Source organism: Cupressus sempervirens, chromosome 1 (assembly GCF_028749045.1).
Source record: "Cupressus sempervirens isolate cs-2001-9-10 chromosome 1, ASM2874904v1, whole genome shotgun sequence".
In the NCBI taxonomy this organism is placed as follows: Eukaryota; Viridiplantae; Streptophyta; class Pinopsida; order Cupressales; family Cupressaceae; genus Cupressus; species Cupressus sempervirens.
The window spans coordinates 857,927,243-857,954,856 of NC_143118.1; the positions used below are offsets into that span (position 1 = coordinate 857,927,243).

The 27,614-nt window shown below is 37.7% G+C and overlaps 1 protein-coding gene and 1 pseudogene across 1 annotated transcript in view; both read left to right on the forward strand.

Annotated features, from left to right (window-relative positions):
- The window catches only part of CSK (chloroplast sensor kinase), a 59,811-nt gene that overhangs the window by 24,088 nt on the left and 8,109 nt on the right, over positions 1-27,614 (forward strand). The window contains exons 4-6 of the mRNA XM_089791762.1: positions 4,918-4,983; positions 5,089-5,157; positions 5,321-5,413. Of these exons, the coding sequence (XP_089647888.1) occupies positions 4,918-4,983; positions 5,089-5,157; positions 5,321-5,413 (228 nt within the window). The remainder of the gene's footprint in view (positions 1-4,917; positions 4,984-5,088; positions 5,158-5,320; positions 5,414-27,614) is intronic.
- On the forward strand, positions 16,185-17,461 carry LOC149580542 (uncharacterized; annotated as a pseudogene).

Genomic DNA, 27,614 nt, shown 5'->3' on the forward strand with positions numbered 1-27,614 from the left:
GCAGCAATTGATTCGTTTTTCAACACCTTCCATCAAAAGTTGAGAGATAAAAAAATAAAATACTGGGTTCAACCATTCAGCACTGATGTTAGTAGAGAAAATATGATGGAGCTTCATTGCAAAATAAAGCACAAAACCCTGCAAATCATTTATTTTTGTCAGATGACATGGCGCTTGCGAATACTCGGATCATCTGCCACCTAATATTTTGATCTCTGTGCCTGCGTGCAGTCCTTTCTGCCCGACTGATAGAAGATAAAACACAATAAGCTCACATAGAATGCGGAAAAAAACTCTCCATTCAGGGAATAAAAAATGCACAAAACCTAATAAAGTTTTTCTAAAGGCGCTGCTAGGTATATATCCATACAAATCTTAGGCTAATTTCAACAATTTTTTTATACAGTTTTGAAGTTGCCAAATTTTTCACCTCATGGCCAAAATTCTGTGAACCCACCATACATTTGATTCTATAAGAAACTAATAGAGCCTTGAAACTGGCACAAACTAGGGAAATCAACCAAATTTTTTATGCATAGTCCTGCTTTGTGCTCAAGCTAGTTGTAAAAGTGAGACACCTTTCATAGATACACCCACAAGTGAAATTTACCTATGGTAACATCAGTCATAGAATTTATTTAGCATTTACTATTTATTGTGTCTAGATTTGCTAATTACCTTCATAAGTTCTAGCATCACACAAGTGTTGATTGTATTTTGATATTTTGATACTAGAATGGATTTGGGGAGAGGGTGATTATCATATGCACAAATTTTGATGGGATCAAGATGTAATATAGTCTGACTGCAGCAAATGTGTGCTTGCCAAGTTTGTATTAATAATTTTATAGTGTTCCATAGGGACGCACATCCCCCCTTCCAAAAAAACAGGTTTTTGAAATAAAGATGTAGAGTAGACATCTTCCTAATCTTTATTAGGATAATAGATAGCTTCTATTATTAGTTAATGGTTATCTATTGTAAATATTAGAATGTTTCTATTTTTTACGATCCTTTCCTAAGGAAACATCGTTCATTCTTCTTGTATATATTGATCTCTTGATTGTTGTTAATATCAAGCAAGTATTTTACCAACTACTTCGTAATATGGTATCAGAGCCAATATTTTAAATTTTTTCGGAAATCATAATTTCTTTTCCCTAATTATCGGACCCTATTTTCAAAATTATTTTTGATGTTTACTCGACAATCCTTCTAGGGTTTTTGTTTTTGAGAAATTCGTCTATACGAATTTGCTTCATTTGTTTTGCAATTTCTGGCCATTATTTGTAATAGCCGTCAGTATTCATGTAGGTAAAAATCACGTACACACCCAACAAAGGGTTGTGTTTCTCCTGCTCACGTCCTTTATTGGCGGTTCTTCCTACAAATGATGCCCTGTTGTTTTTGTTGCAAATTGCAAAATCGTGAGCCATTTTTTTTGCTGTCATTTTTCTCAAACAAGTGCTAGTAACACCACTTTTTGGTGTCAAAATCCACATTTCCTGTGACTTCTCTGCAAGAAACCCCTCTTTGTGCAAAAAAAATCAGCTGCCTACTACCTGAAATTGCCATTTTTTTCTTCCAAGCCGCCGACTAGGATTTTGTTCAAAAACATTAATTTTTTGGCTTGATTTTTTTTCTTCTAATTTTAGATTCTTGGTGGGTTTTTCAAGAGCTCAATGAGGTTGTCTTCAGATTTTTCTAGTGCCTTAATTTTTCAAGCCAACATGACTCAGAGTTTATGTTGACTCTGCAAGGCTAGCTCAACTTGGGACTCAACAAAAAGTTTGCAAGGAATTGGAAAAAACTCAACACAATACCAATTTCTAGTGTCTTGCCTATAGAGAGTTCTTGGAGAATTTCAAAGAGTCATGGAACTATGATATATTTTATATCACCTATGTTCATCATAGTAAATAAACCATATTATAGTGTTGGCAACATTATGTGATAATTTTCTTTGTAACGTATCTACCAGCTAAGGGAATCCACTTGTAGATTGGTTTACGAGCACCCTATGACAAGCATGCCCTTTCTTCCGATTAATTTTGGAGAGAAGTAATAAAGTGGGTTTAAATTGTTGACAAATGGTCAATGTTCCCCTTGGGCTTTGTGACAAGGGACTAACTGCCTCTTGTGGATTCTACTAGTCTAGTGGTTGTATTGGGCATTGACAGATCAATTTTTTGGTGCAACGACAACCATACATGTAACAAGTGCTCGGTTAATGTTGAGGGGGAGATTGTTGGCAAATGGTCAGCACTTCCCTCGGGGTTTTTGGAAAGGAACTAACTGCATCCTATGGATTTTATAGGTATAGTGGTTGTATTTGGCATTAATAGGTCAACCTTTGTTTACCTCATAGATTAATTTAAGAAATGCACACAGATAATGGACACGAACAGCAGAACTCCTTAGATTATTCGCATATGCCAGAACATTACATTATGCTTCATCAGATAAGATGAATGATGATTTATACTGATCCTAGACGGGATATAAATACTATCCGTCGAACCTTCCCGAAGGAGTCCGTCGGCCACAAACATTATGTCTGATACAAACTATTTACCCGTTGGCTACAGAATACAGAAACACCGATGACAATCACTCCGTTAGCTATAGAAACACTGACGACAATCCAGTCGGTTGACACCACCCCCCCCCAAAAAGAAAAGTCGTCTCCTGACAACTAACCAGGCCCAAGTCCCTTGGAAGGGGGCGCTGGAGAGGGTGAGAGCCCGGCCGACCACGGGCCCACCACACCAAGGCGCTGCCTTCAAGAACCTTTTGGTGCAAGCAACCACACTTATAACTTAAATATTGTAATTGTCAAAAGTAATACAAACTATTGATTGATGTATGTAATCTAGTAGGGAACACTACCAAGACTACTTCAATTGTTGTTTTCAAGTGCAAAATCCATACCCTAGTTGGGAATTTTAGGGTAAATCAAGGCCCATTAGGGGACATTCCATTTTGCGCCTTGCAGATTTTAAGTAAGAAAAACAGAAATAAAATGAAAATTTATAATTCCTTTTTTTCAAGTTCCAATTTTTTCCAAGTTTAAATGTTCAATTTTAATGCTTATTATTAGTAGTAGTAAAATTAGGATTTCATACCGTGTATCTTGTATTGCATTTTGTGCGTTTTGAAGGAAGAAAAAATCCAATTTGATGAGGGTTATTGAACAAGGATACCAATTATGTACTCTTTTTTTTTTTACTTTATGTGACCTAGAGTAAGGAAAATTAAAGGAAAATCAAAGTTACCAAAAGATGGGGGTATGTGGAGACACCTAATATTATTAGTAGTAGTAAAATTAGGATTTCATACCGTGTATCTTGTATTGCATTTTGTGCAATCTGAAGGAAGAAAAAATCCAATTTGATGAGGGTTATTGAACAAGGATACAAATTATGTACTCTTTGTTTTTTTCACTTTATGTGACCTGGAGAAAGAAAAATTAAAGGCAAATCAAGGTAACCAAAAGATGGGGCTATGTGGAGACATCTAAAACTGGTACAACTAATTTTTAGAAATAGGAGACTAGGCTACATAGAGATGCTATGTTTCTTCATATGATTTAACATTATGTCAAAGAGTCAAAAGAGTTCAAAACTAAGACTGCAAATTTCATATTAGATTATCATTACATATTGAAATTCAAAAATCTTGATAGTTTGATGCCGATACGCAAATAAGAAATAAAAACCACAAATCTATTGTCTACTCTTCTACGTCTTGATCATCCATATCACAGTACTCAACTATGATGCTATCTTGTTTCTCATTACTCTCAAACTCAAGTTCCTCTGATGGTAGTAGAGTTAGGGTCATTGGTTAAGGCCATCTAGTTAACTGCTTCATCCAACATTGCTGCAACTTCTCCATCAGTTGCAATTTGGCCCCTTTTTACTAAACGGACATCCATATGCCAAAGATCTACATGAGAGAGAAGACAAAGTAAGCTATGAAAGTAGGCCAGGTTCTCTTCTTTCTTTAAGCCTAATTGGTTTTTCTTTACCGAATGAATAAAATCATACTTCAATTCCTTTCGCAAGATGAACAACTAGTTTGAGAGCAATCTTATTGCAAATGATTGCATTTCAGGGGCTTCCCCTCCATGGTTCCACCAGAACTCTAAAGGGCCTTTCTTTGCTTGCATATCATATAAAGTTTCCACTGAAGAGAAATCACCATGCCCATGTGAATTTTTTTTCCATTGACTCTTCATAATTGAGGCATCCCCACCTCAACCATAAATATTTTTTATTGCAACCCACAATGCCTTCATTACCTCTCTATCCACATATGGTGCCCTCTTAGTGGTCTCTTGTGTATTTTACCATTTAGGATTTAAGGTATAGGCAACACAATGGAAGGGTCTGTTAAGTTTGTTCCATCTTGTATGTAACATTTCTTCTATCAAAGCATATAAAGAAAGATGTTTTGCATCTGTTATTTTCTTTACCCTGTCACTCAGTTTTTATATGCATTGTGGAAGTATCCACATGCATGTATAGAGAGTGATGAATATATATGCACAAACATATATGGCCATGGAAGTGCGCCTCAATATGCACTGTGTCTGTACAATTTCATGCATATAATAGCAGTCAGAAAATTTTGAAAGTATTTATTGATTCCAATTCAAACATATCAAGTGAATCATTCAAATATTTGAATAAATTTATTGCCGATAGGTACATGGAATCTTGGATTGTTAATCAGGAAAGATAAACTCTAGTTTACTTTTGTTTAATCTTTAGCAGGCTAACTGTTTTGATGAGAGTCTATATGTATTTTCCCTTAACTATGGTCCTAACTTACCATCCAACTCTGATCTTAGTTCTCTTTGAATATATGAAACCTTTTGATTAAACTTAATTATTGTTCTTTTCTGTTTGACAGAGAGCATTGCTATTGCAGCATACATCTTGGCAGAAGGGTATAAGAATGAGTAACCTTATGGAAGAAGTAAGTTGTTCTGTTTCATTTTAAGGTTTCGAATGTTTGTCTTTTTGGAGTTGTTTTCTTATATAGTAGTGTTTTGTTTATGGCCTTACATGTAAATGTCAACAGATTTATGGACCTCTTTCAAATATCAGGACGCTAAGCAAAATGTTACTACCACATTTTAAGAGAACTGAGGTTGCTATGTACATCCTAAGCTTTTGTATGTTAAAATGATTTGTACTTGCTTGAATGATATTGTTAGGACTGTGAATCTTCGAGGATAAATTATGAAATTTGTGGAAGCTGGATGTTTTTATCTGTCAATCTAAAAGTGAATTTCATTTTGAAAAATGTGCAGATTCCACATGATATTTTGGAAGATATACTAGTGCAAGGGGAACGCATGAAAGATATCATACAAGAATTGCAAGATGCCTTCTACTACACCAAGGTTTTTACTAAAAGACTCTTTTGATTGTAATTTAGTTCAAGGGCACAGTGGAATTGGAAACTCCTTTTGGTTATTCTAGCAAAATCTCATATAATTCTTTACTTTTGGTTATAGAAATATTTAGCAAAAAGAAGCTTCAATAAATAAATTTTTATACTGTATTTCTTTGCTTCCCTTGTTTTCTTTGCAAATAGGATTTACCTAATGAAGGTCTATCATTGCAACTTTATGAAGAAAATGTCTTGTGCGTAGTTAAATTGATTTGGATTATGCATTATATATGCTGGATTTTGTATTACATGAGATATTGAGGGATTTTGTAATTTATAGCATTCCACAAGGGCATCTTACACCCTCAAATTTTCTGTTTTCGGGAATGGGAGTGTTGCCAGGACTTGGTTGTGAAATCCTGCCACCAGCAGAAGGAAATGTCCCTGGGATGCCTCTCCCAAAGAGAGGATGTCTCCAGGACGTCTCTCCCTATTGTGGATGTTAAGGGGACTTATAGATGTCCCTTATGCATATAGAGAGCTCTCAGGCACATTGTGTTGTCTTTGAAACTGTCAGGCATCCCCTATGACAAACACCTTTGAAAAGTAAATTTAAGAAAAAATCAGTCATTTTTCTTAATGTTTGTGCCCCCAAAACTAATGTTAAAGATTTATATATCCTACTCATACCTTAAGTGCTCCAAAAAACTACAAATACACCTTATCCTCACTATGAATTACAGTCAAACCTTGTGAGTGTTGATCGAAGCTGCAAGTTGCATTGTTGATAACAAGAGCGAGAGAAATCAAGAGGAAGAGCAAGTGCAAAGTGTTAAATTTTCAACACATTGCTTGTAATATCCCTGGTTGTAAGTAAAGAAAAATAGACAATAATAACTATTTGCGCATGCAAAGGATAGGTCGTTTATTATCTTCTTCATTTCCTTATTTAAGGCATACACAACAATATCTGGAAAAACTTAAAATAGAGAAAGAACCTACAGGAAGAACATCTACTTTTACCAGAAATTAAGATCATATGTATCACAAATTAATAGAATCAAAAATTCTGGGATAATGTCTATCTTAGGATGAAAGATACCCAATCCCGGTGACCTTGGAAATTGATGTTTGTTTCAAATTCGAGACTTTGACCAACATTTTGTACCTTTGAATAGACTTTATAGAATTCGGATTTTTTTCCTTTGGTTTTTTCTTGTTTTCAAGTTTTAGGTGTTTTTGAAGATATATGCAAGTAAATAATAAATAACAAATAACTTCGAACTAAGAATGATGAGCAGCGTTCATATATTGAAAAGACTTAACAATCTGGAAATGATTCAAATCGTACTAGGCATAATATTCAGATTTTTGCATTCAAAGAAATAAATATATTGAATGGATTTGCTGCTGTCTACAATGAACTTGACACTAGTTGTAGAAGGATTTTACAATCACAAAAGATGGAGAGCTTGCTGTCACAAACCCCTGTATGATCTACAAACTGCAAAACGTGGCTGCTAATAAGGAATGGTGCCCACAATACAAGCCCAAGCTGCCTCTGGAAGAAACACCCAAGCTGGAATAGGTTGGCTTCCTAGCTGAATGTGATGTTTCCTTCTGATAAATGGTGCTATGAACTATGAAGAATGTTGATCCTTGTCACAAAGAATAGTACTTTCCAACTCCAATACTGAATCACCCAATCCTTGTTGAGGTTTGCGTCCCAACGCTCCAGACTTTAAGGTTTTCGTCCCAAGCCTCTAAATTGCTCCACTAGAGGAATTTTCAATCTCACAAGTTTCAAATGTCAAAAGATAATCAACAATTAGGTCGTCATCTCCTTATAACTCCTCCCAAGTGCAATTCGAACCCTAAATGAGAATTACACTTTACATTTTATAATAAAATAACATTTTCCCAAATAAAGCCATCCAGGCTATAGGAAAATTATTACTTTATTAAAATGTCATAGCTCAAAGCGCCAAAAAGTCTCCGGATAGTGAAAATAGTTTATAATAATTCAAGACCTTTCCAACGAGCTATAACACAAGGGCACATTTGACCAAACGAAGCCATATTCCCCTTAATACTTTGAAATGGCTATATAAATAGCCTTACTATAAATTATTTAAATGCTAATTTAGGAAATATTTAAATATATTAAAATATTCCCCATTTTGCCTCTAAATGCCCAAACCAACCAAATAAATGTGAAACTGACCATGTCCCCTGTCTGTTACTGATATTGGACGAGATGTGTCAATCGGCAGTCCCTTCCCTATAATCTAGGGATACTCTTAGAAACTAGGGAACACACCTTGTCATCCTGAAATTGAAACCATGGAATGGTCCCATGGAACCTCACATCTGGAAACTGCCACATCCTCCTAAAATGTAGAGTTACCCCCTAAAATCAAGGAATTGCACCCAACTGGCTCCCAACTGCCTGTAAAGCCAAGCCCGGTCACTGAATATCCTGTATGAGTCTTTATCCACAACTGCTAGCCTACGAGACCCTCATGATAGGCTAACTCACATAACTTTGCTAGTCAGACTAAAGAGGGGACATGACATAGGAAAAATAAACAGAATTCCCTTATTACCAATGTTGAACCTGAACTTTGAACCTGGAGGTGATGATGAAAACTGAAGCCTACAACTGGAGTTGCATGCCTAAGCAGCCTACTTGTACTCCCAACTGGAAACTTCTATTGATGACGTACTTCATACCCATGCACTGTCTTCTGAAATAACTAAAAATTCCAAGGCCTGGCTGTGGAAAATATTTGTAACTGCATCAGAATGATGTGACTACTAGGAGGGTCTTTGATTGGTGTCCAATTCCCAGACGGGCTACGTCTTGTGCAGGAGAGAATTTACTTGCAAAGAAAAATATTAAGATAGTCAAAAGAGGCCTTCACTTCCTCTCATGTAGACTATATCTTCTTGCAGCAATGGAAACAAAAAAACACAGCAGCGTAGCTTCTTTCTCACATGGAAGGCCAAAAGAAAAGAAGTTTCTAATTCGTTCCCTTATTCTCATCTTGCCGACTTGCCTTGTCATTGGCATAATCCAGAAGACTTCGATGCTTGGCAACGGGAGAAATCATCCCACCACCTATACACTTTAAGTCATGACCTAAAAAGTGGCTCCTAGTGATGACTAAAAAATAGGAATTCATTGCATAGAACATCAAACAAACCTCTGTTGTGAACAAAATGCTTAGGCCTATGGGATCAGAAAAAGGACAGCATTACAACACTTTTGCATGCGGTTAGGTGAGGTATTAGAGTCTTCCCTTCTTAGTATTAGTGTTCCACTAGCGATCTCAAATTAGGATGCTGCAAAATTTCTCTGCCTTCCCAAGTTGCATTCTCAACTGGTAGATCCTTCCATTTGATTAGATATTCATGGAAAACTTTATTTCTTAGTTTCCTTTCTCTCCAATAAACAATACCCTCGGGATAGCACCAATTTTCCTCATAACAAAATTGTCTAGATTGTGGGAAATACAAAGCAAAATATATTTTGGGAATTGTTGAAAATGTTTTAATTAATATTTCACCTCGACCTTGGTGCATGGTCTGATCTAAAGTTGGAAAAAAGTGGAATCTTTGTTTGGTTAAAGTTTAAGATCAAGGATTCCTAATTTTTTGTATTCACTTCTTTTATGATTCAAGGGACATGAAGTGAGAAAAAACAAAAATAAAATCCTTGCATTTTAAGCCTAAGCGTCATTCAAAGACTGTGATTTTATGGTATGTGTATGGTGCCCATAAATTTCATCTCTTGTAGTCTTACCATGAGTTCTGCTTCTCATAAAATGAGCAATGGCGACGTGTTATGAGAAGCAAAGCCTATAGGGATTGTGGGGAGTCAACGGGGTGAGGCAGCTTGTTCTATTGGAGAGACTCCGTTGATGAGGAATCCCCTTAAGGCTATTTGCAACCAAATTAGAACGAAAACATGTGGTAAGAAGGTGCCTTAGGCTTTGTAGAAGTCATTTTTGTAAGCTTGAATGGCAAGGTAGCATGACAAAGGTTAATGTAGAGCTTCATGTCTAAGACAAGGGTGTAGATGCATGTGAGAAATTGTCACTTGAAGAAATACTTGAAACAATTAGATTGTGGGGTTATGACAATGACCAAACACTTGTACTTGCTATTCTAACATCAAGGGCTTTCTAGTATCAGGTTTCTCTAAGATCCACAAGTTCATTCTATTTTTCTATCTATCTTAGGGGTAGCACAACCTAATGGGAAATATAGAATGATTACTAGTTATGATGTTGTAGACATAGTGTTGGAGTTACGTGTTACAAAATGGGGATAAGGTAGATGATGTCTTTGGCAAATTTGTCTTTTCAAATGACATTTTGTAATATCCCCTTTAGAAATAAATTAATTGGGAGATCCAACACCCATTATTTTATTTTCCATAGACTAAGGATAAAGTTAGGGAATTTTTTAATAATAATGTTTTAATTTAGTCCTATTAATATTATCCGAAAATATTATAAAAGAAAACTTAAATATTATTATTATTATGGGACATAATAATGTCTTTTGTAATATTTTTTTTTAATATTTTTAAATGAGTAATTTTGGAGGGAAAAGGGTGTTCACAATAAAGACACCAAAATGGAGTCTTGTAAAGGATTCGAGTCACTTAAAGGGAAACAATCTATTTTATGAAATCAAATCCTATTTCTCATAGCTTGATTCTCTATGTTCAACTATTATATTGGAGGATGAAAGTCCTTGGATCATGGAATTTAGGGGACGAAAACTCCATAATATAATTACAGGACATAATAATGCCTTTTGTAATGTTTTATTTTAATATTTTCTAATGAGTAGTTTTGGAGGGAAAAGGGGGTTCACAATAAAGACACCAAAATGGAGTCTTGTAAAGGATTCAAGTCACTTAAAGGGAGATAGTCTATTTTATGAAATCAAATCCTTTTTCTCATAGCTTGATTGCCTATGTTCAACTATTGTATTGGAGGATGAAATTTCTTGGATCATGGAACTTAGGGACGAAAACTCCATGTTTCTTGGAGCAGGTTCAGATACGAGCTACATTTGTGTTGAGAAATTTGCAAATTGGTGTTGATTCAGTGTTGTCATGCTTTGATATGCTAGTTTGGCCATTAGAATTATACAAGTCTAAATTTAATGAAGAATGATTGAGTCATCCAACCTATTGATGGTGTTTGTGACCGCACCAACACAAAATAAAATACCAAGGTATCGTATCCTCTCTTCAGAAAAATGTTGTGTATGTTAAGATTGACAAAAGATCATATAGGTGACTCTAAGGTTCTTTTCTATTAGGACTTTACATGAGGATAAGCTCAATGGTTGTTGTGATATGCTAGTAATGTGAAGGGACTTATATTTGAATTATTCCTCACCGTAATGTCCCCATTTTTTTGGCAGCATCAGAGTTTTAGAGATTAGCTTATTTTTGTGATCCTCGTAGGCTAATTATTGTGGGTAGAGGGTCTTTTGAGGCAGTGGCTTGGCTTGGGAGGGTCTTATCTTCTCCACAATTCAGTGAGCTTTAGTTTGGTCTTCATTTGGCTTAATTCAGACATGATTTGCTCTACTTGCTATTTTTAGTAAGTGTTGAATCATCGAGATGGACCTCTGCTATTTTTAGAAATGAGGTATGGTCATATGTGGCTTGGTCATGTTAGCCCCTAGTTCAGACAACGTGATGTTGAGTAATAATGGAGATATTAATATTTATCTGGCCAAAATAAATATTAACTTTTGAGCTTATATTATTAAGTTATAATATAATTAATTATATTACAACTTAAGTCACTTAAAAAATATTAAAAAGTGGAACTATATCTTTTATCCCACATTGGGGAGAAAAGTGAATGAGTTCCCACAAGGAGAGACTAAAAGGGCATGAGAGCTTCTTTTCCTATCATTCAATTATTGTCATTTACATTTGATGAGTTGTGTGGAGCCAAGGGTTTCAACATTTGCCACTAGAGAATGGAGTTTTTTTGTGTGCCACCTTTTGAGTTGGTGAAATACCCAGTGAATTTGGTATTGGGAGGACATCGTATAGTTGTTCTATTCGAGCATATGGGTGAAAGATCCTTTAAGGGGATGCAGTTGTTGGAGAAGACAAATCAGTCTTTTCATTGTGTCAAATTTGTGGCCTAGGGCCAGATTCATGGAGTAAGATTGAAGGAATAAGTGGGATGTTGCTATAGTAACTTGTTGCTGTCATGTCCCATTTCTAGAGTGGGCATCGGAGAGGATAGAGTTAGCTTATCAGGGAGCCTCGTAGGCTGGCAGTGGTGTTTAGAGACTCAGTCAGGGTATACAGTGTTCGGATCTGGAGTTTCAGACAATAGGAGGGCAGTTGAGAGCAGTTCCTTAATTGTAGGAGTTTCCTTTTAGGAGGTGGAGATGGGTTATAGTCTTGAGTCTCTATGAGATCATTCTATGGTTTTAGTTTCGGGAGATTCGTAGACATTCCTATTTTTTAGGAGTATCCCTAATTTTGAGGGATGAGATTTTTAGTTATTTCAGATTATTCGGCATCAGTCACAAGAGGTGATGAGTTCAGTTTCACCTTGTAGAGGTGTTTTGGCTATCAGTTTTCTATTTGGGAAATATTTTAATATATTTAAATATTATCCTAAGTTAGCATTTTAATAATTTAAATAAAGCTAAGTTATAGCCATTTTGGAGTAATAAGGGGTTTTTTGGCCTCATCTGGGTGAATATCCCTTGGTGTAATAGCTCATTGGAAAGGTCTTGAACTTTTCTAAATATTTCTCTTTTGACTTAGAGCAATTCGGTGAACTGATTTCTTTCTGTTGGGAAAAAGGTCATTTTCTAAATACTTGACCACTTTAAAAATGAGAAATATATATTTTTATAACCCAACACCACATGGAGACACTTTTAGGGTTTGAGCTAAGTTTGGTAGGTTATAAGGAGGTAAAAGACAAAGTTCGAGGGCATTATTGACATATTACATCTTGGATTTGTGATTTGGGCTCTGATTGAGCTTTCAACACTTGGGATGCCAACTCTACTTGCTTTGCGTATTTGGGATGTAGCCCCCAAAATAGTGGTTTGGATTTGTTGCAGTCAGAAGCATCTTGGAGATTGTGCATTGTTTCTTTTGGAAAACGTAGTATTGAGTCAGAGTTTTAGCTAGGGTTTGGGCATCCTATCCACGTGGGCACTTTGTAGTTGTACGACAGCACCTGGCAGCCATATTCCTTCTCACATGCAGCATTAGAGAGCTCGAACCTGGCTGTAGCTTCCTTTCGGGCTTGTATTTCTCCTTCATGCCCTTAGGTTGGGTTTAGCCTTGGTTGTAATCATCTGGATATTATTGTAAATCTTCATCTCATTACAAATTAGGTTTTATATTCAAAAATCTGCTTGAAGCAAAATTGCTTTGATTGTATTTGGAATATATTTTCAGAACTAGTTCATGTTATTACTTATTGAAAAATCATCAAAAACATAAAACAATCAAACTCTTCTGCAAGAAAATTTTAATAAACAGGGAAAACAAATTTAAAAATAATAAAATTACAAAAGATTAGCAGACGAGACCCATCAAGGATCTTTCAGTGGTATCAGAGCCTAGAACTTGCCAGCCTGTTGGAAAAGAAATCAGTTCAGTTACAGGCCAATACCATGGCTAGAAATAAAAATTGGTGCTCTAAGGTTTCATCTTCGTTAACAAGCACAAGTAAGATGCCTCTTGCCAAGACATTCAGTGTTGCAGATATGAGCAACTACCATCAGTATTGTTCTCTTCCTAAGGAGATACGCAACCTCCTTTCCTTTACAAAATTTATGGGTGTACCTGAAGCAGATGATAACTGGGTATCTACAAGCTCCTTTCAGCAGCAAAAAGAGAAAGATATATTAAATAATAATAAAGAAGCCATTGGTCACAAATTGGAAGAAATTACAATCAGGGGACAAACCATTAGAGATGTTAGAAATGTGACACCAAAGTGTGAGGCCTATTTTGAAATTTGTAACAGCAGTGACACAACTTCGTTACCTCACGATGTGGCATCCTTTGGTGAAGAAGAGAACAATGATTTGTATTTTATATTTGAGGGCACATATGGTGCAAGCATGGGACGTGATGATGGGAATGGTACAAGTCATCATAAGCCTGATTTTGTGTACTTTGGGGTAGATGATATAAAACATTGTCAAAGGTTGAATAAATATTGGTTAGACAGAGCTATGCAAGCAAAGATTGTTTACCGTATGAGTTAAATGAATTAATGCATACAGACAATGAACAAGAACATGTAACAATAACACTCCTTTTATTATTCGCATATGCCAAGGACATTACATTATGCTTATGATGATGATCACAATGATCCCGGAGGGTGTATATATACTTTCCTAAGAACCTTCCCGAAGGCCTGTCAGCTATATAACAAGAACCTTCCCGAAGGGGCCGTCGGCTACATAGTATTTACCAACGACTTACATCCCGTCGGCTACACAATATTTACCGACGACAGCATCCCCCCCAAAAAGAAAAGTCATCTCCGGATGACAACACAACAAAACTCAAAATAACTAATTACATTCATAGAGAAAAAACAACATAAACATCATAAACTAGAAGGCTATGTCTCTGACTGTGTAGACCGGCTGCGTCATAGCTGATACACCCGTTCTGTCCAGGACTTTAAATCAACTCTGATCTGTGAGTTTTCCACTATCTCTTCAGCATCAATGTGACCTCATGGCATTCTGCTTCTTTCTGATCATGTGCTTTCTTTGCTGTTTCCATCTCCTATAGCGTTGCTGCAAGTTGCTGATTTGTTTGCTGCTTCCCTCGTGCAATTTTCTCAAGTTGTGCTAACAATGCTGTCCTGCTCTATTTCTTATGCAATTTGTTGGGTGGCAAGTCGGTTGGCCATCTCCTCCCGAGCCTTCTCTACGGCCTCCCGAGCTTTTTGCCGAGCCTCTAACCATCATCTCTCTGTGAGCACCAACTCTGCCAGGAACTTGCTTCTCTCGGTGATGTCACTAAGGCATGCATGGATATCCTTATCCTTTTCCTCCACTACAGGAATAGGATGTTGTGTCTGTACCCTTCCTTCTGCTTTTTTCGGTGCTGCTGCACTCTAATCTCCTGCTTTTGGTGATGTGGGAACCTCGACCACTTCGCTGCTCGACCAAATTGCTTCTAACCGAAGATCCTCTCGACCTCTGGCAACAAGGGCAAGTAGTTGTCGCCTCAGGTACTTGTTACCAATTTAACATACCTCCTAAATTGCTATGTTATATACTGAACTAAGTCTGTTTTATTTGCTGACTAAGTGTGTTTAGTTGCTGAGAATACATATTACAGAATGAAAAGAATGCAGAAAGTAAAGTACAGGAATCAGTAAACAAGAAAATTGATCACTTTTATTCAGAATACAAGTACCAAAACAATACTTTTTTTATTGAAATATTTGAAACTGTTTTGATTAGGTACAAAGTGTTAAAGTTTTACACAATACTTAAATACAATGCATTTAGATATCACAAGCATTCTCAACTTCTAACATAATATTTGAATTAAACATATTGTATAAACAGAAAAGTACTGAAAAGAGATAAGAGGAAAGGCATCCATTGCCTGAGCGAAAGATTTGTTGTGCTGAATGTTGAAGGGTTGAGCCTGCATCTCCGTCTGGGAATAAACCTGCAAAAAATGAAAGAAGAGATGGGTCAGTTCATATGAATTGAGCAATGAAATTTTTTCCTATCATTTATACTCTACTGTTCCTACAACATGGTTATTTAGATAACTATGTTAAAAGAGAAGAAGGCAAGAGACAAATCTGAAAATAAAACATGTTTATGCTAATGAGTTTGTTCCATGTGCAGATACAGATATGAAGTTCGAGGTTGTTGAAGGATCTTGCAGAAATTACATGCTTGAAGCCTTTCGACTGAATCATGTAGGGGCCAAGACCAAAGGATTGAGGAGTCTATCGAAGGGACACGCATAAACTACAAGCGTGAAACCTTCTAGTCAAATCATGTAGCGGCAAAGACTAAAGGCATGGGGAGACTATCGAGGGGGCATATGTAAATTACAAGTATGGGACCTTCTAGTTGAACCATAATAGGAGATTGAAGACAAGAGGAGATTGTTAAAGGGACGTACATGTGTTATAGGTATAAAACCTTTCAGTCAAATCATGGAGGACATATAGAATTTTGAGTCTACAAGCTTCAAGGCAACGAAGTATACAGGCAGAACATGGTACGAGATAAAGAACAACAACTAGTCAAGGAAAGAAAAAGTATGTTTCTACCAATATCTGATTTCCGAGCAACAAGAAAAAGTATGTTTCTACCAATATCTGATTTCTGAGCAACAAGAAAAAGTATGTTTCTACCAATATCTGATTTCCGAATAGCAAGAAAGAGTAAAACTTCAATAGTTATATTAAAATCTGAACAGCAGTAACCTACAGCCATCGGGATATATTGGAAGAGAACATGGAGTTTTGCATACAAAGCAATTGGGATGATACAACAGAGAAAAATATTTTTTTACAGTTCAACATATTGCAGCAAACTGTACAAGAAAAAGTCTCAAGATTCCGTTCCATATATGTTATATCAAAAGGAAAACTTACTTCAGTGCATGCAAATTTTCTTCCATACAAGTTTATGACAGCAACAATGAGCCAAAGGGACATTTCAGGGGTTAATTCACAAGAATCAACAGTATTAAAAGAAATGGACAAATGAAGACTTTCAGCAGAAGTATAACATATTTTAATTATACGTGTTATATTCTACATGCAAATTTCCGTTCTGAGGCTAACAGATTTGAAGAGTGTCAGTTAGTAAATTGTCTAGTTTGCTGAAAGGTTATTCATGTTAAAGATGTTGATCATGTGCGGCAGTTTTTGACATCTGGATTAGATCTTCAGGAGAATGATGAAGGAAGCATGTTTAACAATAGTCTTTTAATGGATGCGGAGAATAAGAGGAGAAAACAATTTGCACAAATGTTCGAGGTACAGAAACAATGTGGAGGAATTATTGAGCCTAAAATGCTCGTCATTTTACCAGGCATGTTTCTACCTGGTTCTGCACTTGCATCAGTTGAATTAATTGATAGTGACAACGAAGAAACTACCCCCTATTCAAGATACAAATATGATGGGGCATGGTTCAGTTGAAACAACAACTGTTAGCCCTGACCTGCCTAGCTCAAGTACAAGCCCCACGTCTTATATTGAGACGGAAGAGGCAGGTGATATCATGGTTGTTGAATGCTCAGATGGCAATTCTAGGAGACTGAACTTTGGGAAGTGGGGAAAAATAATTTTAAAAGATCCGATAATCAGCAAAATTCCCACAAACAGAAACAACATTCGAGGCAACAAATAGGTGCCTTACCATTGAAGACCTTTTGGATCAAGAAAGAATAGATGCAATCAATTAACTATTGCAATGTGCAATATAGTCTGCATTATAAATTGCAACTGCAACTATGCGTTATACATCTGAAATAATAATATTTTGGAGTACTTATGGCTAGCATGAAGAAGAAGCCGTCTAGCTCATTAAGCCTTCGAAAAGAGCAACAACAGCTGAACCAAAACCCTTATGGCGTCCATAGAAGCAGCCATTCAACAAAATAAAACCTACGATGAACACCCAGAAAAGCATGGCATCTCATATCAAGTGGAAATCTGATGTTGAAACAACAAAACTAACTCGTTCTTGGCATAGCAAACACATAGCTGTCCAGCATGAAACGGCAAGCTTAAACCCACAAAAATCCTCAAACAAAACAGCTCACATAACCAAAAGAAATGGCATCACATATCAGGGTCAGCTCATACCAAAGCAAGGCGTCCAAACAACCACACTCAGATCAAATCTGCAGGAGAAAATTATATATAAATCTGCAAAAACATGGTGTCCAAGACCAGCGACCAAGAAAATCTGCAGTCAAAGATCATCAATGGCATCTAACAATATCAGTAGCAGACAGGGCGTCCAAGATAAAAAGGAAGCAAATCGCAGCAAAACAAGCTCCATGTGGCTAGGGTTTTTGAAACCCCATTCTCTCATTCTTCATGCGTGAACAACAAAATGAAGACAAAACAAAACAAATGCCTTTTTTCCCTTTGATATTTTTTATTCCTTTGCTATATTGCATAAGCTTTTTGGGTCCATACATATAAGTTATGCAATTTATTTTATAAACTCCATTTTTATTTACTTAAGTCTTAATATGTATTAAATGAATAAATGTCTATTTTTCATTCAATACATATTAAAATTTAAATAAATAAATAAAATAAATAAATATATGTTATAAATGCTATATATATATTAAATAAATTATTTAATACATATAGCACTTATAAAAAAATGTATGATTACAATTTTCCCTTTTATTATACTTATTAATACTAACGTGTTTAAAATTAATAAAATATAACGATAAAACACGTTAATATTAATTAATATAATAAAAAGAAGTCATCATTGTAAAATTAATATATCAAATGGTTGCAATTATAAAACCTTTGATTTTATTAATTAAAATAAAGGGAATGAAGTGAAGTTAATGATTTGAAGTGCCCAAATGCAAGGGGAGTTGAGTGTCTATTCTTGAACTCCAAAAGAACATTCAGTTAATGTTGTCATAAGGAGCTATTTTTGAGGCTATTGGCAGTTCGAGTTTCTCATACAATGATGGAGCAGAATAGTGCTATTTTTGGTGATTTATGGAGCAGTTAAGGGCAGTTATGCATGCAGTTCATATTGAGAGCCTATTTTATGCATATGTTGCATAATTATGAGGAGTTTTACATGCTATATTTTTAGGTTACTTGATGGATCCTAGTTTGGGTTTTGTGCATGATTTTGAAGAGCTAGAGGCAGTTTTCGAGTTGTCTATCAGTTGGGCAAGTGGTTGAGAGCAGTTTTCAAAGGCTTCTTCATAGTTTTGATCATTTTTGACTGATTTTCTCTAGTTATGGATTTGGAATCCGAATTAGGGTTATGATTTCTATATATTGTACATTCACCTCATTAGGGTTATGACTTCTATATATTGTACATTCACCTCATTAGGAGAGATCTTCTTTCGAATTCAGATTTTTGCACATTGCAGATTTTGAGTTGATTGTAAGAGCAAATTTGTAGTAGAGATTTTTTCAGCATTGGTTATAGAGATTCAACGGTTCCTTCTCATTGATTCTTGTGCAATTTTGTGATTTTTTTACTTTAATGTTGTGTTTGCCTTCATTTAAGTTACATTCCTTATTGCAGATTTGAATCTTGATATGTGTGATTACAGGTCTATGTTTGTGATCATTGTTCTTTTGCAGAAAATTGGTGAAACCTAGGTGTCCTTTTCAAAGTAGAAGATCCCGGTCCTTGCATAAAAACGCTTTTGTGGTTGCATGTTTGTCTGAGTATTGTGAATCAATTGTGTTTTTTCGTAAGCCGTGTTGATTTGATTAAAGTTACATTCAAAACCATCGGTGTATCACCTCATTTAGGTTAGTATTCGTTATTTGTCATTCATTTCTTACCCTTTATCTCGCGTATAATTTAGGATTAAGTGATCACAATTTAGGAACCGGCCTAGCTTTCGAAGATTCATCTCTCGTTTTAAGACAACCCACCACCTGAGAGAATTTCCATGTTTCAGTAGGATGGCTAGATTTTACATCTCACTATAGGCGCAATCCTGATTGACAACAGTACTCACTCGCCCGACTCGTTGAGTTAATCGGTTCGACTGCTAGCATTTGGGGTTTTGCTTCTGGCATGCTCAAATCAGCATCTTGATCCACCGCCTCATCCAATAGGGTGTCGGCTATCGTGACTACTGTATCCGTCCCAATCACCTCTAATCGGATCTGCTTCTGTACGCCTGCCTGACTAACTCCTCCCTTCGTGGCTATCGATTGCTACAGGAGGTGGCTATGGCAAACTTACTGCTACTGGCTGAAGTGATCCTTGCTCCTGAGGTACGGGGCTTGATTCTTGAACCGCTGGCTAAGTTTGTGTTCCTGTAGGTTGCGTGCCCATAGGTGTGTTTGCTGGTGATGCTGTCCTTCAGCTTCCTAAAGGTTGGGCAGCCCTTGACTGTAAAACTGATCCTGCTACTGCTGTTGCTGTCCGTGATCTGGGATTTAGAGTGATTGGGGTAATCACCACTGGATGTCTAAACTGTCCGAACCCCGGGATGTGAACATCTGCCATAGTGTGCATGTGCAAAGCTGAAAATGATGGCGTGGCTATTACTAGTGCAGCTGTCAACTACTGCGGAAATCGAAGTGGGGTTGCTGAAATCACCCCAACTTCCTTATCATCTTCCTCCTCTTCCTACTCCACCTCTCCATATCCTCTGAGTCGTCATCCTCACAAGATGTATCATGATGACCACTATCCGTGTTACCTGATTCCTCCATCTCCTGCCATACCCTCTTCTAGCCAATGCCTTTCTGCCCTCCAGGTGAGTCTAAATGCTTCCACTGCATTATCGAAGGCTTACCAGGTATTGTCGGATTTCGCTGTATTTCCAACTTTTCTTGGGGTATTGTCCTCACAATTGCCTCCAGAAAGAGTCCGATGGCATAGTGCAGCATGTAAAATGTTTTATGCTGCAATGTCATGAATTCATCCATGCGTGCGGCCAAAAGAGAAGCCCAATCACAAACCCTCCCATTCATGAGTTCGTTCATCATACTAACTAGCGGAAAGGAGATGTCTGACGCCCTACTGGACCCTGTAAGTCTACTCTTTATCACTTCCACGAGGCACCTCCAATGACCCTCTCTAATGTCAGATTTTCGCAACCCTCTTCTCCTCGAGGTGCTGGTAAGGGCATCTTTCTTCTACTGTACCTGATCCTTGCACACTAATTCCACTAGCTTTAATTTTCTCTCCTTGTCCATCTTTTGTGGCTTACTATTGATTTTCTTGCCTCTTTGTGCCATTCCTGGTATGCCAAATACTTTGGTAAAGTCAGCTAGCCGAAATGATACCACCACATTGTATCCCAAGTATGAAACTGTACTTTTACGAGAGTGCCTGTCATATGCCTCAATCATTATACGCAACACACCTTCGAAATCTCGGATACAGAAAACTAGCATCCAGATCGCCCACTCTACTTGTGCCTTTTGTATGCTTGCTTTAATGAGGTGGTCATCCGAATTTTCATTCCACCATTTCTTGCATTCCAGTCCATTCAACCCTTCAAATGCTACGTTTTGCGGTGATATCTGTACATCCGGCTAGTTCTGCACTTTGGCCCTTTGTTTTCCCTTGTCTTTTCCAGCTGGTCACGCTTCAGAAGGCCCTGCTTGCGTATTCTGACTTAGCTGAATTGTAATCAAGTTTCTTCCTCCAAGCCCTCTTTCTGGCTGACTGCATACGTATTATTCCTTTGTAGTTTTGCTAGACAAATGCCGTTAGGTCAATTACTTATTCCGTACGGCTGTCTACTGCAAAATTCCCCTCCTTTAGAATCCAACCTCAATTGTATAGACCCTTGGCCAGCGTACAAAAGCAAGCCTATATTTATTTTTTCCTTTCCCCGTACGCCCTACTGCTGTGCTCCTTACTCGCCTACCATACTGCACCAACTTCAATACAAATCGCTCTTCCAGTCTAGGGCGTTGCCTTTGATACAACTGGGCGCCTTCCAATAGACGCTTATCTTGTAGCTTTGTGTATACCCACTCTGCAACCCTCTGCGCCACACTATGGACTTCTTTTCTTCACAGCTAATGGTACTTGGAATGTAAGCTTACTAGACACTCACAATAGTCACGACTACACCCCATATAGTCGTGCCTTGATAAACCTGTTTCTTGTTTTGCCTTGGAATTCTGTCTTTTATAATGGCCTAATATCGCACGGAACTCACTATGTATATTATCGTACGTGTACGCGGCTTATCTCCTACCATTTATCTAGTCACCGTACAATATGGGCATTGGTAGCATATGATGCCGTACGGTCAAGGTGGGTGAATACAAAGCCATACGATAGAGGATCGTACAATGTTTTCCTTGTGTATACGAAAATTAAGATATGCGCTCTTCCGTCTTTGCTCTGCTCACCATTCGCTTCTCTGCCTTCTGTACACGTACACCCTTTATAACTTTGCCATGCCTCCTTCCTCCCTTACTGGCCGTACGCCGTACGGAGATTTTGCCAATCTCTTGTTGCTGTATAGTCCTGGGATTCAATAAGCCTTTGATTTTTTGCTGAAACCGTTACTGTATGGTCCTCTTTGTTGCCGAATTTTCTATATGGTGACTGCTAGAGGGTCTCGCCGTACTGTGTCTGGAGGACTCATACTACATCGTAGTGGAGGCATTGGTTGCCGTACGATGAGTTTGCTAACGGTGAAGTGTGAGAAGCACTGTATGGTGGCTAGGTGACTTAAATGACTTTTTTTTTTGCTACTGCTCCTTGATATTCATTGATGATGACTTAGGTTGCGCATAATATGTTTTTAACTTGCAACCGTTCACTATTTCCAGAACTTTGTCCATCCAACATCCATAACTTGATTGCTCCATTATCGCCTACTTCCCGAATCTAATATGGCCCGACCCATTTAACTTTAAACTTGTTTGGTTTGATCTCGTTCCAACCGTCATACTTCAACACTAGATGTCCTGGTTGGAACTTGTTTAGTTTTAGGTGTTTATCATGCCATGCTTTGCGCCTGTTTTGTGTCACCACCGTGGCCCATTGTGCTAATAGCCGCTTCTCCTCGAGCTTCTTCAGATTATGCAACCTTTCTCATAGGCTTGCCATGTCGCCTAACTTATTCATTGCCCGATTGTATGCATTAGTGTATGACGATGGCAACACAATCTTCATTTTCTTCCGTAACTTCGGACATAGTCCTTCAATGAACCATCTCTTTTGCAGCCCATCCATCAGCTCACTTTACATCTTGTTTATTAAGTCTTTTAATTTTTTGGCATATACTCAAACTGTTTCATTTTTCCTTGCTTCGTGTTGTATATCTTTGCTACGATCTCGTTGTCGTCGCACAGCAATTGAAATTCAGTGATAAATTCCTTTTTAACTTACGCCCAATTGGTTAATTTTTGGGGATTCGTATCGGCAAACCAATCAATTGCTACACCCCTTAGGGTTGCTGGAAATTGTCGGACCCATTCATTTGTATCTGCTATGCCATTCGCCCTCCAAATTGTTTCGCATGTCTTACAGTGTTGGATTGGATTGGCTGTTCCATCACCATCAAACTTTGGCAACTTCTCCTTTGGTCCTGCCATTATTACTTGATTTTGTGTATGGGCGCTGTTCGGCACTGTGACACTGACGTTCTGCACTCCGGCACTGACGCTTTGTATTCCAACACTAACGCTCTGCATTCCTTCACCAACACTTTGTATTCTGACACCAACGCTCTGCACTTCGATATTGACGTTGTTTCCAACAGCTATGTTTTTTGGTGAAGAAGGGTTATCGTTAAGTAAAATTGTCCGTTTTGGAAGTATATCGCGGACGAAGAGTTCACTTCACGCTCGTGCTCCCTAGGCACTCTGAGTCGTGCGAGTTAATTCTCTTTTGTTTGGATTCTCTTTCCTCGGCGAATAAAAGTTCAAAAATTCCTCCCTTGCTTCTTCCACCAATTTCACCCGTTGTCGAGTCTCCTCCAACAATTCCTTGGTGCTTCAGTGTCCGTCGACAATTTGCTGAAACCTCCCTCTGCGTTCGGCTTGTTGTGCCAAAATTAAGTTCCCTTGTGCTGTGCGTATTTCATCCTTTTTCTTCAACTTATTCTTATTTTTGTTCAGTTGATTCGGCATTAGTCTTCATTCCTCTGCCTTTATTCCAAGTCCATCGGGCAACGACGCCAAATGTTTACCATATGGGGTAAATGAATTAATGCATATAGACAATGAACAAGAACATGTAACAACAGTACTCCTTTTATTATTCGCATATGCCAAGGACATTATATTATGCTTATGATGATGATTACAATGATCTCGGAGGGTGTATATATACTTTCCTAAGAACCTTTCCGAAGGCCCGTTAGCTACATAACAAGAACTTTCCCGAAGGGGCCGTCGGCTACATGGTATTTATCGACAACTTACAACCTGTCGGCTACACAATATTTACTGACAACAAAGATACTTTCTGCCCAAGCAAGACAATGTCTCCGAAGAGTCAAAGAATGCCATAATCAGATAGATGATGCAAGGAGACAAAGGGAATCATCCATTAAAACTTTATTTCTTCCAACGGAAGAAGAGGCCAGTGTTGATTTGGATGGAACAAGTAATACAAAGGATCAGGATTATTTTGGTGAGTTTGCACAAGAGAGTAATCTGGACATAGGTATTTCAGAGGCATTGGGTGATGAGACTTCATGTCATGATGAGTCTGATTTCTTAGACCATACCCTAGAAATCAGAGTAGTGTGTACTCATAGGGATACTGAATCCCAAGATTGTGATTCGGTTGTATGTGTAGACACATGGGGAGTTGATGAGAGTGAGCATAGTGTGGTGACAGTAGTTTCATCATTGACAGAGGAGGTGGTCTTAGAGGTACAAAGTTGCAATGCTATAAAGGACGATACATGCATTAGTGAATGCATACTGGATACTCTTTATAGCGATGTACATGACTCCGACACAGTATTCTACCACAACGCAGATTTAGAGGTAGTACACATGCCTGAGAACTATCATTTTTAGACTCCTCATTGCTTGATTAGATAACTCAGGGTTGATGACAGGAGGGTAGACATAGTGGTTGAGCACTTTGATGTCACTCGATAGATGTTATCTACACTCAGTTGGAGTGCTCTTATGACTGATGAGCAGGATAGTGGAGGACTTTCTATGGCAGATTTCCATGCTCTTCATAAGGCTATGGGGATATTGAAGCAGGACTTATACTATCCGTGTTGCGATAGTGTGCTCCCATCTTCAAAGGATAGAGTTATTGACTGTAGGCACCTTACTCAGTAGTTTGGGAGGATTGGTTGGTGGGACCAGCAAACTATCCAGCATTATGTCAAGCAGTTTCCGACATGGGATATCACATCTATATTACAGAGACTTCATCCGGGATCATGGTTACAGGATGATGTGGGTATTAGCAAACATGATGCGTTGGATGATTATTACTTTCGTGGTGGTATCATAGTGGTTGCGGAGAGATATGGCATGATAGAGGATTCTAGTTATCCTTGTTTATACTTGATGGATGGGTGTTGGTGAAGATGGTGTTGGAATTTGGGTTTTGTTTTGTTTGACGCCTTCTCTCACAGGAATTCCAGTATGTTACCACCTTGGTTGTGGGAACACTCTCATCCAGTGTGGGATCCTGGTATTATCCTATGCAGTGCATTTGATTGGCGATCCTTGATGTGTTGCTTCATCTCACACACCCAGGAGTGTATATCAGAGTGATGCAATAGGAGTTTGTTCATTGCTTGTGGACAAGCAATCTCTGGGAAGGGAGGATTGTCATGCCCCCTTTCTAGAGTGGACATCAGAGATGATAGAGTTAGCCTATCAGTGAGTCTCGTAGGTTGGTAGTGGTGTCTAGAGACTCAGTCAGGGTATACAGTGTTCGGATCTGGAGTTTTAGATAGTAGGAGGGCAGTTCCTTAATTGTAAGAGTTTCCTACATTTTAGGAGGTGGAGATGGGTTATAGTCTTGAGTCTCTACGAGATCATTCTATGGTTTCAATTTCAGGAGATTTAGAGACGTTCCTATTTTTTAGGAGTATCTCTAATTTTGAGGGATGAGACTGTTAGTTATTTCAAGTTATCCGGCATTAGTCACAGGAGGTGACGAGTTCAGTTTTACCTTGTAGAGGTGTTTTGGCTATCAGTTTGTTATTTGGAAAATATTTTAATATATTTAAATATTCTCCTAAGTTAGCATTTCAATAATTTAAATAAGGCTAAGTCATAGCCATTTTGGAGTAATAAGGGGTTTTTTGGCTTCATTTGGGTGAATATCCCTTGGTGTAATAGCTCGTAGGAAAGGTCTTGAACTTTTCTAAGTATTTCTTTTTTGACTTAGAGCAATTCGGTGAACGAATTTCTTTCTATTGGGAAAAAGGTCATTATCTGGATACTTGAACTACTTTAGAAATGAGAAATACATTATTTTATAACCCAACGCCACATGGAGACAGTTTTAGGGTTCAAGCTAAGTTTGGTGGGTTATAAGGAGGTAAAAGACAAAGTTCGAAGGCATTATTGACATATTACATTTTGGATTTGTGATTTGGGCTTTAATTGAGCTTTCAACACTTGGGACGCCGACCCCGCTTGCTTTGCCTGTTTGGGACATAGCCCCCAAAACAGTGGTTTGGATTTGTTGTAGTCAGAAGCATCTTGGAGATTGTGCATTGTTTCTTGTGGAGAACACAGTATTGAGTCAGAGTTTTAGCTGGGGTTTGGGCATTCTATCCATGTGTGGGCACTTTGCAATTGTACGGAAGCAGCAGCCATATTCCTTCCCACGTGCAGCATTAGAGAGCTGGAACTTGGCCGTAGCTTCCTTCTGGGCTCGTATTTCTCCTTCACACCCTCAGTTTGGGTTTAGCCTTGGTTGTAATCATCTGGATATTATTGTAAATCTTCATCTGGTTACAAATTAGGTTTTATATTCAAAAATCTGCTTGAAGCAAAATTGCTTTGATTGTATTTGGAATATATTTTTAGAACTGGTTCATGTTATTGTACTTCTGTTATTACTTATTGAAAAATAATCAAAAACATAAAACAATCAAACCTTTCTGCAACTTCCGTCTCTTATGTTGATCTGCTGTAATTTTATATTTTTAAATTTATTTTCCCTGTTTATTAAAACTTTCTTGCAGAACTAGACGGAAGTTGCAGAAGGGTTTGATTGTTTTATGTTTTTGATGATTTTTCAATAAGTAATAACAGAAGTACAATAACATGAACCAGTTCTGAAAATGTATTCCAAATACATTTAAAGCAAAGTTGTTTCAAGCAGATTTTTTGAATATACGCCTAATATGTAACGAGATGAATATTTACAATAATATCCAGATGATTACAACCAAGAATAAAGCCAACTTGAAGGCGTGATGATGAAATATGAGCCCAGAAGGAAGCTATGGCTAGAATCCAGCTCTCAAATGCTGCATGTGGGAAAGAATATGGCTGCCAGGCGCGGCCGTACAGCTGCAAAGTGCCCACACATGGGTAAAATGCTCAAACCCCAGCTAAAACTCTGACTCAGTACTGTGTTCCCCAGAAGAAACAATGCACAATCTCCAAGATGCTTCTGACTGCAACAACTCCAAACCACTATTTTGGGGCCTACGTCCCAAACAGGCAAAGCAAGTGGAGTTGGTGTCCCAAATGCTGAAAGCTCAATCAGAACCCAAAACACAAATCCAAGATGTAATATGTCAATAATGCCTTCAAACTTTGTCTTTTACCTCCTTATAACCCACCAAACTTAGCTCAAACCCTAAAAGTGTCTCCATGTGGTATTGGGTTATAAAATAATATATTTCTCATTTTTAAAGTGGTCAAGTATCCAGAAAATGACCTTTTTCCCAATAGAAATAAATCCGTTCACTGAATTGCTCTTAGTTAAAAGAGAAATATTTAGAAAAGCTCAAGACGTTTCCAAGAAGCTATTACACCAAGGGATATTCACCCAGATGAGGCCAAAAAACCCCTTATTACTCCAAAATGGCTATAACTTAGCCTTATTTAAATTATTAAAATGCTAACTTAAGAGATTATTAAAATATTTCCCAAATAGCGAACTGATAGCCAAAACACCTCTACAAGGTGAAACTGAACTCGTCACCTCCTGTGATTGATGTCGAATAATCTGAAATAACTAATAGTCTCATCCCTCAAAATTAGGGATACTCCTAAAAAATAGGAATGTCTCCGAATTTCCCAAAACTGAAACCATAGAATGATCTCGTAGAGACTCAAGACTATAACCCATCTCCACCTCCTAAAATGTAGAAAACTCCTACAATTAAGGAATTGCCCTCCTATTGTCTGAAACTCCAGATCTAAACACTGTATATCCTGACTGAGTCTCTAAACACCACTGTTAGCCTACGAGACTCCCTGATAGGCTAACTCTATCGTCTCTAATGTCCACTCTAGAAAGGG